A 16,067-nucleotide genomic window follows, 5' to 3' on the forward strand; every position below is an offset into this window, starting at 1 on the left:
CCTGGGGACTTGTTTCTATTGTGGTCCTATGTATTCAAATCATCAACTTAGCACAATTATATGCGTATCTCAAAACATTGATTAATACAGTATCTCTCAAACATAATGACTTGGTATAAAAAAGAATGAGTTAATGAATCTGCCATTATGTCGAAATAATGTCATTTTTTAAGTATACTAAGTCATATACTAACTGATAAGAATATATATAAAACTTCTCATTATAAGGACTTACAAGATATTTTGACAAATATGGCCATATACTGTATATGGAAATGGACTTCCATAAGGGATGGAGAAGAGGAGAGGAGAGGAGCAATGAAATAGTGGCAAAGTCATCAAAACATTAAACACTGTTGATCTGTGGCTGTGTGTGACACATAAAAGTCACTGAAGTCAAGACGTCGGGCATTGCGAGAACACACGTGCACAGGAAATGCACTGCGAAATGCACCCTTATTACACACACACACACACACGCACACACGCACACACGCACACACGCACACGCATACCTCAACGCACAGCGCAACAGGACACACACTGTATGCTGTGTACGGCGGCTGGGCTTTGACTTCCGCCCCGTAAATGTGTGTTTGCTATACGAGGGAACACGGGGAGAAAAGAGGAATTCATGTTGGTGTTTATTTGAGCTTTAGCCAAATCCAACCTGGGGCGGTTTGCTGGCCCGCACGCCGCACCCCTGCCCCAAACCCCAGGCGCTCCTGAGACCCCCAGCCGCACGCACACACTCACACACACACACACACACACACACACACACACACACACACACACACACACACACACACACACACATGCATAAACATGCACACACGAACACACTAGGTAGACACAGTGCGCACACGCGACACAAACTTATTACTACTTTTATATACACACACATGCACGTATATATACCTGTCCATCCAACCCATATCAAGGTGTGTTTGTCTTTCCCTGCCCACCGTTTTAAGGTCCTCCCAAAGCAGGTATTTCCCCCATTTGGACCCACATAAACCACATACACACATACACACACATACTGGAGCTATAGAGGGGGTAGAGGGGGGGGGGGCCTGTGTGTGTGAAGCACTTGCATTGATAACCTGGAGCTCAGAGAGACTCAGTCTCACTTGGTGTCCGTCCCCCCTGCCCGGCACTCTATTGGCCCCCGCTCTCTCTTTGGCCCCTCTCTGCACTGTATAGTAGGACTAGTCGCTAGTACTGTAGCACTCGGACCCTCTTCCCCTTCATCGCCCGCTCTGCTGTCCCCCTCTTGTCTCCGTCGCCATGATGATGCCCACCCCGCGGTCGTTGTTCCTCCTGCTGCTCGGCCTCATGGGAGCTGCCCAGGCCGCTGCCCCCGTCCCCGCCACCGCCGTAGACCTCCGCACGGCCGCCGCCATGGGTAAGAAGAAAATAATGACCTTTTAACCTCTTAAAATAAGCCTGTGCTTTTAGCCATAACACTAACACTTGGCCTGGACTCCCTAGCCTGTTGCTATGTATGTTGCATTTGATGTATTACCTCGTGTTTACCTTGCTTTACTGTAAATCGCTCTGGATTAAGAGCGTCTGCAAAATGCCTAAAACTGACTAATGAATGGAATATGGTTCCCCAATTACTCCTTGTCTGTGTAAGCCTTCATTGCTAATCCTGACTCCTCGTCCTTTAAGATAACAACAAGACGAGGTTTTTGGAGGGAAATGAGCCTCAGTGTGTCGAGAGACAAGAGGAATGATTTAATGTCCACAGACAGACTATAGATTCAAACAATAAGGCCACTGGCACTGGAAGGATATGCTTGCTATAGTGAGAGAGACAACAGAGATTAGATTCTTGGAATGACCATCCCTCCAGAATGAATTCAGACTTGTTCATAATGGTGTATATGAGCTGTGTGTTGTTGGGCTGAACTGGGAATCAGAGGAACCAGGGTTGGAAACATAGTGGCTTAACTTAAAGTAGCCAAAAAACAGAATAACTCAAGTTCTGCATCTATAGCTTGGGACGTTTCACGGTGAGGCTGTTTGAAGGAATGTCTTTCTGTGGTTGAATTGGCTCTCCTTCAGGTTAATTCCACGGTTTCCACCACAGATTTCTTTCTGTTTTGCTACAGTGAATGACAGCAGTGTCAGTAAAAAAGCCCCAGTACAGTAACACAGTGTGTGGCTTGTGGGTTATAACCAACAACCGAGGCTGTCTTCAGAGGTGTGGATAATTTGGACGATTGAGGTGGACTGGAGTGCGTGCGTGTATGTGTGTGTGTGTGTGTGTGTGTGTGTGTGTGCGTGTGTGGGAGTGTGTGTTGTTTGCGTTGTGTACTCCTGCATTAGTGTATAGGTAGGAGGTGGGGGGGGAGTGTGGCGTGAGGGAGGGAGAGAGGTGAAGGGAGAGAAGGGAGATTGGTGAGGTTTCACAGACACGGGGAGTTTAGGCGCCGTGCGCAGATGTAAATGAATGTACCTTTCAGTCTATTTAATGCTCCGTGCGACTGTCAGGGGCTCACTTTTGTGTGAGTTAGACACTGTACTGTACTGTATGGCTGCTGACTGCCACTCACACACACACACAAACAGAACTGCTGCCTTAGAGCCTGGGTCTGTTTGGCTGAAATAAATGAATCCCATTCATCATGGTGCTGCTAGGTATTCATCACCATTGTAGTATAGCATTTATTATTGTCACCAACTCACCATTGTACCTTTTAACTGAGACTTACTCTAAAAAACAACAACGATTCATACATCTGAAATCGCTGACCTCCCCAGGGCTCCTGTCTGGTCTCTCCCTCCCTGTCATCCATCCTTCTTTTTTATTATGGCCTGCTCTCTCTCTCTCTCTCTCTCTCTCTGCCTCTCTCCATCTCTCCCTCATCTCTCGCCTGTTATGTTGCCTTTCTCCTCCATCCTGTTTTCTAATTTGTTTTTTCTTCCGTCCCCGCCTCCTTTTCCATCCCCATACATCACACTTGACTCCATCCTACGTGTGTGTGTGTGTGTGTGTCTGTGTGTGTGTTTGTGCGCACCTCCTTTTTCCTCCCAATGCCCCTCCTCCCCCTCCCTCCCTCCCTCCCCCTTTTCCACTAACAGCTTTCATCCTGGCATCTTTCCCCCCAAAAAAACATTTCTGCAAACATCATTTTTTTTACAAACATAAAGACGCCTTTCATTTGGGCATATGCAAATGATATTGCATATTAATCTCTGCTTTCTGCCCCCCATCCATCTCCTCCTCCTCTCCCTCCGTCTCCGCACGCCATGCAGCGGCCGGCCTGTGCAACACGCGCCCCACAGACCTGGTGTTCATCGTGGACAGCAGCCGCAGCGTTCGCCCCGCCGAGTTCGAGCAGGTCAAGGTCTTCCTGGCCAACGTCATCGAGGGCCTGGACGTCGGGCCCAGTGCCACCCGAGTGGGCGTGGTCAACTACGCCAGCCGCGTGAAGAATGAGGTACACTAGTACTCACTCACACACCCTGTGTGTCAAAGAATTGATTTCAAAATACTACTGTTGCTCTATAAAGCTTTCAATGGTTGAGGGCCAAAATACATTTCTGATCTGTTGCGATATCATGAACCATCCATATCTCTCAGGACATCTTGGGAAAGGTCTGCTTTCTGTCCCTAAAACCAAAAATAAACGTGGGGAAGCAGCATTTAGTTTTTATGCACCACATATCTATAACAAATCAGAAAACTGCAGGTTCTGCTGCCACTCTTATTTATTTTAAAACACAACTAAAGACCTTCCTGTTTGCTGCTGCCTTTCTTTTTTAAACATTTTTTTTTATCCCACGATTTTTGTAAACCATTTTTTCACCCAGTGCCAATTGCCCAAGCTGTAATCCTGGGCGCTACTCTCCCTCTGCCAGCATGGGGAGAGCTGCTGCCTTTCATTGAGTTGCTTTTCTTTTTCTTTCTCTTCTGCACTGTAACTGTCTGTTATTTTTCTAATTATTTAGTTTTATGCATCCCAATGTCATTGTATAATCGTGTTTCCGTTGCTTGATGTTTTGTGTAAAGCACATTAAATTGCCTTGCCTTGCCATTAGTCGAACACGCTGGCCATCCTTCCGGCGCTTCATTGCCACTGACATTTATAGGATCGATATTGTTTGGATGGTCGGGGTCGGCCCCAGGCTAATGGAGCCTCTCTCTCTCTCCTCTCTGCTCAATGACAAGGTGTCCCTGAAAACCTACAAGACCAAGGCGGCCCTGGTGAAGGCTGTGACCAAGATCGAGCCCCTGTCCACCGGAACCATGACTGGCCTGTCCATCCAGTTCGCCATGAACGTGGCCTTCAGCGAAGCCGAGGGCGCTCGCGTCAAGTCGCCTGAGATTAACAAGGTCACGCACGCACACACACACACGCACATGCACATGCACACACACACACACGCACATGCACACGTATACATATTGTCGCTGATGGGTGGAAACCTTGTACAGCATTGGTTCTCAAAGTGGGGTCCGGGGGCCCCCAGGGGTCCTTGAGGGAGTTCCAGGGGGTCCCCAGCTAAATGATAGATTAGGAACCAAATGGACCCTTATGGGTCTGTTCCATTTGTACACTGTCAGAGTTACATTAACATAGATTTTACAATATAAATTGGGGTCCAAGAGATAGAAATGCCATTAAATGGGGGTCCGTAGCCTAATGCATGTCAAACTGGGGGTCCTTGAAATTAAAATGGTTGAGAATCACTGCTAGAGCCGTAAAAAATCTTCTCTTATGGGGGTCCCTGGCATATCTTTTCAAATGGGGGACCGCGGTTTAATAAGTGTCAATTTGGGGGTCCAAAGAACCTGTAATCCAGTCACAGTGGACACAATGGAGTTATTATCGTATTTTATATTCACACGCTCTTGTGTGAAAATGACTGCGTGTACACAGGTCACGAGTGACTTTGTTGGTATTAATATTCGACCTATGCGCGAGCGCACGATGAATATCCAGTTGTTGAAAACACTGCCTCTGGCGGTCAGTAGGAATGAAGTAGAATGACTTTTTTTCTATCGATTAGCCACCCCATGGAGACTTGAATTCATGGATATTGTTTTGTATTTGTCACATTCCTAAGCCAATAATTTGATGAGCTGCAGCAGTTCCGGTAGGAGACACAAAGAGTCTCCTTTGTGTTTCCTACCTGAACCGCTGCCTACCAAAATGATTGGCTTAGGAATGCGACAAAAACAAAACAATATCCGTGACTAATCGATAGAAAAACAATATTGTTTTTTTGTGTGAACTATCCCTTTTTTCATAATGGTTATAAAACCCACAGACAGACTTAACAATAAGCCTTGTGCTAATACATTATAATTGCCCTCTATTTTTAAAATGTGAAAATGATAAGCACCTTAAATATTTAATTTATTTTAGATTTATTTTTTATCTTTTACTCAAGGGGGACAACGCCTGTTGCAAATTAATGATGCCATTTGTCCATGTGTGTGGTCCGTCCAGCCCAATGGAATGTACCTGCTAATAAAAACGTATTTAAAACATTGTTTTGATGCTCATATTAACCTTAGGAAGTATTAAGTTGTTTTTCAGTTAGCTATGCATTCCATTCATTCCATATAGGGGCTGGACGGACCACACACATGTACAAATGACATCATCAGCTTGCGATGGGCGTTGTCCCCCTTGAGTAAAAGATGAACTATTTCTAAAATAAATACAATATTTAAGGTGTTTTTAATTTTAGATTTTAGTTAATAGAGATCAATTATTATGTATTACGGCAAATAAGGCTTATTAGCCAGGGATCTTTTTAACCACTTTCTACCTGGTGTCTCTAGTTTGGGCATGTCATGGTTAAATAGCATATTTACAAGCTCACAACAACATGCGACGTGTTGTGAGCTTGTAGATCTGCCTATTTTCAATACTTTTGTACGACACTGTCGTACAACAGCGTATAAAATAGGGCATTCATTTATGAAAGAAATTCAATGTTTTTGCCTGACAGCGATGATAAACAGTATATTTTCTCTGTCAGGTGGAAACCTCATATATCCAAAACAGTTCAGTTTCGGGATTCAAATAAAAAAAATAGTAAAGGTAGCAGATCTACAAGCTGGAAACGCGTCGCTTCGCGCCGCGTTTCCAGCTTGCAGATCTGCTACTTTTGATGTTGTTGTGTGACGCTGCAGTATGATCAAGTAGGCGTTAATTTATGAAAAACACAAACTGAATATGCAGATAAGAGGTTTCCACCCGACAGCGATGATTAAATGACAAACACGCATCCCCCATGTCTCACTTTGTGTTTACTTCTGCCCTCCAGGTCGCCATCGTGGTGACGGACGGCCGTCCCCAGGACAACGTGAAGGACATCGCCCAGAAGGCGCGCGACGCGGGCATCGAGATCTTCGCCGTCGGCGTGGGCCGCGTGGACATTAACACCCTGAAGCAGATCGCCAGCGAGCCCCTGGACGACCACGTGGACTACGTGGAGAGCTACAGCGTCATCGAGAAGCTCACCAAGAAGTTCCAGGAGGCCTTCTGTGGTAAGATAGGAGGAGACAGACAGACGAAGGGGCGTCACGGAGGACGGCCTCTCACTCCTTTCAGGGCGTTTCGCCTCTGGCTGTGCATGGTTTTTGAGGTTAGGTTTAGGCATAGTTTCCTGTGAGGTTATGGTTAGAGGTTATGGTTAGGGTCAAGGTTATAGGTTTAGGCATAGTTTCCTGCGAGGTTATGGTTAGGGTTACGGTTAGGGATAGGCATATTAGGGGCGGTCCCTTTTTGCTAAAACAACCTTGGAAAGAGGGAGCACCTAACTACATCAGGAGAGACAGGGAGAGAGATGGCAGTCGTTTTTTACAGTCTGTAGTTAAACTGACATCAAGGCGTCACTCTTGATTGGGGTGCAACAGTTAATCGAACTAATCGATTTATTTGATTATAAAACATCATCGATAATTTAATAAAGTAATTCATCGATTGATCGTCATCAAAAGCGCAAACTTTCAAAAATAGTGAAAATATATTATCTACAATCTCACAATGCGTCGATGCTACTATGTGTTGTAAGCTTGTAGGTCGGCTATTTTCACTATTTTGACACCATTATGAGATGAGGTATAAAATAGGTCTTACATGGTTAATCGATTCATATATTAAATAAATTATATGTTCTTTTCAATGTGCTTCTCAATTATTCGATTAATTGGAAAAGTATTTGATTGAATATTCGCTAAGAAAATAATCGATTGTTTTTCAACCCTACTCTTGACAAACAATAGTCTACACTATAGTACACAATAGGCCGGTGGCTAATAAGGAGAGATGAGGTAGACAGAAGGACAAATGAAGATGAGAGAGGTGGGACACTAAAGGGATAACGGGGGGAGAATCTACGACAATCCTACCCACACCTTCATATTCCAAATGGATGGAGCTGATCTCCCGGAGATTCCCCTGTATTGAGAGGGTAAGGTTCAGGGTATCCTGCTGTCTCGCTCCAAAATCTTGCCACCTAACCCTCTGTCCTCCACTGTTCCTCACGACTAAGACATCACCCACGTCATCCGCCCACTTCTCACAGTGAATGAGGACATTAGGGAAGAGGAGCAGCGTTTTGGAATGATATACGTCCCTGTGGCTCAGTTTGCTCCCTAACGGAGTGAGGGACGAGACTGAGCTATCTGTAATTACTGCCCCATTAGTGCAAGTCAATTAATCTTCTGATTAGTAGTAATGCCCCGAGGTGCCACCGGGCTGCAGCCGTTTTGACTGCTGTCACTCACTTGGTATAGCAGCCAATCCCGCGCTGTAGCCACTCCCACACCGTGGGCAGAGCCGCATGCCCCGCAAGGGTCGGATTGTCATTGGACGAGCCTTGGTACCCGTAACTTTTGCAGAATGGACCAATCGCAACTTGCCGGGTTATAAGGCTACTCCAATCATTCTTACCGCTGTGTGTTTTAAAGATCCACTGCAGTCATGCATGTAAAATAGCGTTGTTGTCGGGCAGAAACCTCTTATTTCCATATTCTAGCTTTTTTTGTGTTTTTCAAAAGTAGCACATCTACAAGCTCAAAACGCGGTGCGAAGCGGCACGTTTTGAGCCTGTCGATCTGCTGCTTTTGAATTTGAATCCTGAAAAGTACCAGTTTTGGACACATGAGGTTTCCGACGACGATCTGTAATTATGTACTAAATATTTATTCCAGTCAATTGAATCACACGATTTCAGTAGATGTCGGTGGATCATTAAAATGTGTACAAAAGGACATATGGTAGATTTCCCCTGTTTTCAAAACTGACATAGTCGTAAATCACTCTCTTCCACCTAACCCCCCCCCAACCACCCCCCCAACCACCCCCCCCACCCCCACCCTCTGTGTGTGTGTGTATGTAACACGCACATGTGTGCCACTGTGCGTGTGTGTATGTGTGTGTGTATCCTCTGCATGCACACCACAGTGTCAGACTTGTGCGCCACTGGAGACCATGACTGTGAGCAGGTATGCATCAGCAGCCCCGGATCGTTCAAGTGTGCCTGCAAAGATGGCTTTACCCTATTGGACGACGGTCGCAGCTGCAGCGGTGAGTGTGTGTTTGTGTGTGTGTGTATGAATGTGTAGGTGCTGTAATTGTCATACATAAATAAATAACTGAGAATATTGTTTTAATTTTTTTTTTTTTTTTTGCATTGAACATTGGAACATAATGAATTGAAATTACATTTCTGTTTGCCTTTTAGGCTTCGTAATCAAAAACTGCACAGGGCAGATATGACAAATAACTTAAGTATACAAAGAAATTACTGACATATTTAATGATTTATATATATATTATTTATACATTTGTTAAAATAGCGGAAATCGCAGATCTACAAGCTTACTGTGATGCGTTGTAAGCTTGTAGATCTTCTATTTCTGCTTTTTATGTATATTTGAAAATGTATGAACATTTTTCAACATATAAACGACTATGGCTATTATGCTAAATAATTGCGATTATCTGAAATAATTGCAATTATCTGAAATAATTGTGATTAGATGATTATGTAATGACAGGCCCGCCTGTGCATGTGTGCATGTGTCAGAGACAGAGTGAGCTGAATGTATGTATGTATGCATGTACGCTGCTAAGCCAGCTGTGAAAGTACAGTCGGATTAACATGCTTTGTGTATTTTGAATGTGTGTGTGTTGTATGTGTGCGTGTGGTGCCAACTGCATCCAGCTTGCAGCAACTCTGCCACAGACGTGGTGTTCCTCATCGACGGCTCTAAGAGCGTGAGGCCGGAGAACTTTGAGCTGGTCAAGAAGTGGATCAACCAGATCGTTGACAAGCTGGATGTTTCTGAAGTCAAGGCCCACGTCGGGCTGGTGCAGTACTCCAGCGCTGTCAAACAGGTGTGTGTGTGTATTACTAGCACCGCCCCCCCCCCCCCCCCCCCCCCCCCCCCCCCGCCGTTACAATGAAGAATCAGGAAGTTGTATTTGTCACTACTCATTCAGGTACAAGAAGTGGTATGCAATGTTGCGAGCAGTATCCACATTAAAATAGAGAGAAAAAAGGTGTATAAATGTGCAATGAAGCAAAGGGTATATACATGTGCAATAAGGCATAGTAATATAATAATAATAATCTCAAATCTCTCTCTGTATAGCGCTTTTCCCAAAGACGCTTTACGCGGGAGGGAAGAGAAAACAACAGAAGATAGCCATATTAACCCGAATCTGGGAACCCATTCAGTTTTTGCCTCTGGGGGCAACACTTACTTTTTTGTGTAGAAACAGGAACTTTATTTGGCTCCTCCCCTTTCATAGTCCACTTCCTCCCGAGTGCTTCTGTGTTTATTCCTCCCAACAACAACTTTACATGTTTAGGGCAGTGGTGCTGACTTAGTGGTCTTGAGAGATTATATTAACCCCATATACTTAGTAGACCAGGGGTCCACCAGGGATTTTTGACTTGGTCTACTTCTTTTTATCTCCCCTCTACACCAAATTTGTTGCAACCTTGATAGGGATGCTAGGATTCACGCGGTTTGTGCACTGCCTCACTTGCAGGAGTTCCCCCTGGGCCGCTACAACAACAAGAAGGACCTCAAGGACGCCGTGAAGAAGATGGCCTACATGGAGCGAGGGACCATGACCGGCCAGGCCCTCAGGTACCTGACCGACAGCAGCTTCAGCATCGCCGGGGGCGCCCGGCCCGGCGTCGCCAAGGTCGGCATCGTGTTCACCGACGGACGCAGCCAGGACTACATCGGAGACGCCGCCAAGAAGGCCAAGGAGGCCGGTGAGGATTGGATGACTGGTGTTCTGAAAGTATAGGTTAATACTCATAATTGAGTATTATGAGTACTATGTCTCGCATATGGGAGAGCGTGTCCTGGTGAACTTTTAAACCATTGGTTCTCAAAGTGGGGTCCGGGGACCCCCAGGGGTCCCTGAGGGAGTTCAAGGGGGTCCCCAGCTAAATGATGGATAGTTAGGAACCAAATGGACCCTAATGGGTCTGTAACTCTGAGAGAGTACTAATGAAACCAAATGGACCCTAACGGGTCCATTTGGTTCCATGTGTACACTCTCAGAGTTAAATTAACATTGATTTTACATTATAAATTGGGGTCCCAGAGATAGAAATGTCATTAAATGGGGGTCTGTAGCCTAATGCATGTCAAACTGGGGGTCCTTGAAATTAAAATGGTTGAGAATCACTGCTAGAGCCTTAAAAATCATCTCTTATGGGGGTCCCTGGCATATCTTATATCAAGTGGGGGTCCGCGGGCCAATAAGTGTCAATTTGGGGGTCCTTGACATGAAAAAGTTTGAGTACCACTGTTTTAAACTACTCGACTGTTGCTCAGACTGAGAGATGCGTGCTCTGTCATACATGCGAGAAGGAAAACTTGAATAACAGTAGCACAAAGGTGGGCGGGGGGGTCCCTTGCTGACGTGTTCTGGTGAAACCTTGAACGAGACAATAAATTGTCTGGAAGTGTATAATAAATGCTTCTGTGATCACGCCAGGGTCCGCTCTCCCAAAAGTGAGACTTTGAGTGAATAATATGAAAAATAACAACAAATATAGCTGCAAGCAGCGATAATACGGGGCCAGTGAATAGAGAGAGAGAGAGACATGGAAACGGAATAGATTGAAGAGAGAGAGAGTGACATGGAAACAATAGATTGATGAGAGAGAGAGATGGAAACATAATGGTTTGATTGGACATCTCAACCTACTGCCATTAACAGGATTCGAACTCTCAACCTTCAGACTAATAGGCTGCAACACTACCTATAGTGCTATAGCTTTGTCCAGGCTGATATTGTCTGTTGAAGATCATAAACTCTTGCCTTCTTTTATGAACCAAGCCCCTGTTTCACTAACACTAAGATCACTCGTTCACAAACCATTTACCAATGAAGAAATTGTACATCTCCTCAGAACCAAAACTAGTGAAAGTAGCCGATCTACAAGCTCACAAACCATGAAAAGTTGTGAGATTGTAGATCAGCTATTTTCAGAATGAAGTATGTCATACGTTGAAAAAACGTACTCTCAAATAAGCATTTCAGGTTATCTTTACCATTTGCATATGTATTCATTGATACAGTCATGTTGTTTGCAATTCAACTTAAATTAAGTCTGCATCAAGTGAGGCTTGAACTGGCAACCTTGAGATTGTGAGGCATTCATTTAAGGGAGACACCATTGGCCCAACAGACAAGTAACTGTGAAAAAGGAGATCACACAGATGATACAGTTTCACGCAAATAGCTGAAAAATCCTGGGTTTAAGTGTTTTTCAAACTGTTCAAAATTGCGGACAATCTAAGGGCGGCACTTACTGGTCAAAGCGATAGATGTGTTCCTCATGAGTCAAGGCACATGTGTAAGCAAGTTTCACGACTTTCGGCCAAACGAGGCATGACTTATGCCTGTTTAAAGTCTGCCTTTTCAAAAAATTGCTATAGCGCCCCCTTTTGGCCAATTGGAGTAAGATTGGTTTCAGTGATATTTGGAATGACCCTGTACATTTCTGCAAAGTTTCAAAGAAATGTGAGTCTGCATGTATGTTTTAGGCACAGATGAATAATTTTCATAAAACTGTAATAGTTAAAATCTATCTCCTCCTGGGATTTTTGAGCAATCTGCACGAAACGTTTAACACTTGAACTTTGGACCTCTGCATACAAAAATTTCCAACGGATTTTCCATAAGTGAAAAAATGCAGAAGTTAGGAGCCAATGACTGTTTTTCATATAATGCAAAATGGTGGGAGATCTAAAGGTCAGAGGTCAAAAGTCAGAGGGTGAAAGTTGTTCAGCATGAGGAGACGCATATGTGTATTCAAGTTTCATGGCTCTAGGTCAAACAGGGCATGAGTTGTATCTGTTCAAAGTTGCCATTTTCAATTGAGTGCTATAGCGCCACCTTTGGACGAAAGATTGTGAGAATTATTTCTTGATCGTTTTTCATGACCATCTACCATATGGCCGAGTTTCGTAAAAAGCGACTGCACGGTTCAGCCAGAACTGCGAAAAGTGGCAGAAGAAGTGACAGAATACTGCCAATAACAAAACAGGTCCAGAGCTGAGCTCTGGCCCCGTAATAATAGCACAATAAGACATGGAAAGGGAATAGATTGAAATTGAGACAAAGCAAATGATTCCAACAGGCGAATATTCTTTTCAGCCCAACCCAGCTGAGGTGGTCATATATAGGACGCAGGGGGGCAATCCTAGGTGAAAAACCTCACCCATTAACATCTCAACCTATTGCCATTGACAGGAATCAAACTCTCGACCTTTGGATTCACAGGCTGAGACACTACCTATAGGGCTAAAGCTGGGGAACAATAGCCTTTGTCCAGGCTGAGGTCATCTGAGGTCATCTGTTGAAGATAAAAGTGAACCAGTGAAAGCAGCCGATCTACAAGCTCAGAAACATGTTGCTATCTGAAAAGTTTTGAGATTGTAGATCGGTTATTTTCACAATGAAGTTTGTCATACATTAAAAAAACATACTCTCTCCAAGAAGCATTTCATCATTACCTTTAACAGTTGCACATGTATTCAATGATACAGTCATGTTGTTTGCAATTCAACTTAAATTAAGTCTGCATCAAGTGAGGCTTGAACTGGCGACCCTGAGATTGTGAGGCCTTCATTTAAGGGAGACGCCATTGGCCCAACAGATAAGTAACTGTGAAAAAGGAGATCACACAGATGATACAGTTTCACGCAAATAGCTGAAAAATCCTGGGTTTAAGTGTTTTTCAAACTGCTCAAAATTGCGGACAATCTAAGGGCGGAGCTTACTGGTCAAAGCGATAGATGTGTTCCTCATGAGTCAAGGCACATGTGTAAGCAAGTTTCACGACTTTCGGCCAAACGAGGCATGACTTATGCCTGTTTAAAGTATGCCTTTTCAAAAAATTGCTATAGCGCCCCCTTTTGGCCAATTGGGGTGAGATTGGTTTCAGTGATATTTGGAATGACCCTGTACATTTCTGCCAAGTTTCAAAGAAATGTGAGTCTGCATGAATGTTTTAGGCACAGATGAATAATTTTCATAAAACTGTAATAGTTAAAATCTATCTCCTCCTGGGATTTTTGAGCAATCTGCACGAAACATTTTACACATGAACTTTGGACTACTGCCTACAAAAATTTCCAACGGATTTTCCATAAGTGAAAAAATGCAGAAGTTAGGAGCCAATGACTGTTTTTCATATAATTCAAAATGGTGGGCGATCTAAAGGTCAGAGGTCAAAAGTCAGACCACGACAGTTGTCGGGCATGAAGAGACGCATGTGTGTATCGAAGTTTCATGGTTGTAGGTCAAACAGGGCATGAGTTGTACCTGTTCAAAGTTGGCACTTTCAATTGAGTGCTATAGCGCCACCCTTTGACGAATGAGTGTGAGAATTATTTCTTGGTAGTTTTTCATGAGCATCTACCATATGGCCGAGTTTCGTAAAAAGCGTATGCACGGTTAAGCCAGAACTGGCAAAAACAAGTATTTTTCAAACTGCTCAAAATTGCGGAAAATCTAAGGGCGGAGCTTAATGGTCAAATCGATACGTGTGTTCCTCATGAGTCAAGGCACATGTGTAAGCAAGTTTCACGACTTTCGGCCAAACGAGGCATGACTTATGCCTGTTTAAAGTCTGCCTTTTAAAAAATATGCTATAGCGCCCCCTTTTGGCCAATTGGAGTAAGATTGGTTTCAGTGATATTTGGAATGACCCTCTACATTTCTGCAAAGTTTCAAAGAAATGTGAGTCTGCATGTATGTTTTAGGCACAGATGAATAATTTTCATAAAACTGTAATAGTTAAAATCTATCTCCTCCTGGGATTTTTGAGCAATCTGCACGAAACGTTTCACACTTGAACTTTGGACCACTTTCTACAAACATTTCCAACGGATTTTCCATAAGTGAAAAAATGCAGAAGTTAGGAGCCAATGACTGTTTTTCATATAATTCAAAATGGTGGGAGATCTAAAGGTCAGAGGTCAAAAGTCAGAGTGTGAAAGTTGTTCAGCATGAGGAGACGCATATGTGTATCCAAGTTTCATGGCTGTAGGTCAAACAGGGCATGAGTTGTACCTGTTCAAAGTTGGCATTTTTCAATTGAGTGCTATAGCGCCACCTTTTGACGAATGAGTGTAAGAATTATTTCTTGATCGTTTTTCATGACCATCTACCATATGGCCGAGTTTCGTAAAAAGCGACTGCACGGTTCAGCCAGAACTGCGAAAAGTGGCAGAAGAAGAAGTGACAGAATAATGCGAATAACAATACGTGTCCAGAGCAGAGCTCTGGCCCCGTAATTTCTGGTTCCAGAGACAGAGAGCAATGATAGTTTTCATTAGAGCTGGTGATGTAATCACAGGTGTGTGTGTGTGTGTGTGTGTGTGTGTGTGTGTGTGTGTGTGTGTGTGTGTGTGTGTGTGTGTGTGTGTGTGTGTGTGTGTGTGTGTGTGTGTGTGTGTGTGTGTGTGTGTGTGTGTGTGTGTGTGTGTGTGTGTGTGTGTGTGTGTGTGTGTGTGTGCATAAGGGGGTACTGCAGGTGGCAGCTGCCAAATAATTTCTCTGGAAAAAAGCGTCTGCCTAAATGCCCAACATGTAATTTGTTGCGGTAAAAAAAAGCTGTTTAGAGAACAAGCAATCAGCCTAAAGCCAACACCTGTTGTCTGTGTGTTTGCGTCGTCAGGCTTCAAGATGTACGCCGTGGGAGTGGGCAACGCCGTGGAGGATGAGCTGAAGGAGATCGCCTCCGAGCCCACTGCCGAGCATTACTTTTACACCGCCGACTTCAAGGCCATGACCCAGATCGCCAAGAAACTGCAGATCAACATCTGTCAAGGTCAGTATGTCACTCACTGCAAACGACACACACAAGTACACACATCATACTTGCAGCTGCTGCTGCTGCTGCTGTCGTTCTGACAAACAGGACACGTTTCACTGATGATGAATGAAGGCCTGAGGAGCCAAAACGTGTCTGTTTGTCAGACAGACTGCTGCTGCGGTAAATTAAAATCGCTAAAGCTTCTTCTGTGAGTGCGGACTGTTTAACTAAGACTGTGTCTGCTGTGTGAGCCCGCACTGCTGCACATGTCCTTGATTCCTCTGTCAGTAGTAGACATGTTTAGCTCGGGGCTACACTTATATTCCTATTAATTTTAATGGACACACATCCACTGCTCAGGACACCTGTCTATCTAAACCTGTGTGCTACTGTCTCTTCCAACAGAGGAAGACCCCTGTGAATGTGACTCCCTTGTTAAGTTCCAGAAAAAGGTTGAAGAGGCTTTACAGGCACTAACGAAAAAACATATCCTTTTTACAAGAGGTGGAAGTGGCTGTGTGGCACGTGTGACACAACACAACATATCAAATGTTTATATGATATCGTTGCTGTCTGGCAGAAACCGATAATCTCCATATTTTAACTTTTTGTGTGTTTTCATAAATGAATGCCCTACTACTTGATCGTACCACTTGATTGTTCTACAGCATCACACAACAGCATCAAAAGTAGCGATCTGCAAGCTCGAAACACGGTTCGAAACACGGCGT

General features: G+C 44.2%; 1 protein-coding gene across 2 annotated transcripts in view; it reads left to right on the forward strand.

Annotated features, from left to right (window-relative positions):
• The first annotated feature begins 1,112 nt into the window (after positions 1–1,112).
• The window catches only part of matn1 (matrilin 1), a 16,396-nt gene continuing 1,441 nt past the window's right edge, over positions 1,113–16,067 (forward strand). Inside the window, exons 1-9 of one of the 2 annotated variants that reach the window (XM_084079649.1) lie at positions 1,114–1,411; positions 3,271–3,455; positions 4,187–4,351; positions 6,298–6,520; positions 8,442–8,564; positions 9,205–9,377; positions 10,038–10,269; positions 15,199–15,351; positions 15,742–15,820. In XM_084079649.1, coding sequence (XP_083935775.1) covers positions 1,294–1,411; positions 3,271–3,455; positions 4,187–4,351; positions 6,298–6,520; positions 8,442–8,564; positions 9,205–9,377; positions 10,038–10,269; positions 15,199–15,351; positions 15,742–15,820 — 1,451 coding nt within the window. In that variant the 5' untranslated portion in view covers positions 1,114–1,293. Of the gene's footprint in view, positions 1,412–3,270; positions 3,456–4,186; positions 4,352–6,297; positions 6,521–8,441; positions 8,565–9,204; positions 9,378–10,037; positions 10,270–15,198; positions 15,352–15,741; positions 15,821–16,067 lie in introns of both variants that reach the window. The other variant, XM_084079650.1, reaches the window with a different exon arrangement.

This window comes from Gymnoscopelus microlampas (genome assembly GCF_963454915.1).
Source record: "Gymnoscopelus microlampas genome assembly, chromosome: 15".
NCBI classification, from domain to species: Eukaryota; Metazoa; Chordata; class Actinopteri; order Myctophiformes; family Myctophidae; genus Gymnoscopelus; species Gymnoscopelus microlampas.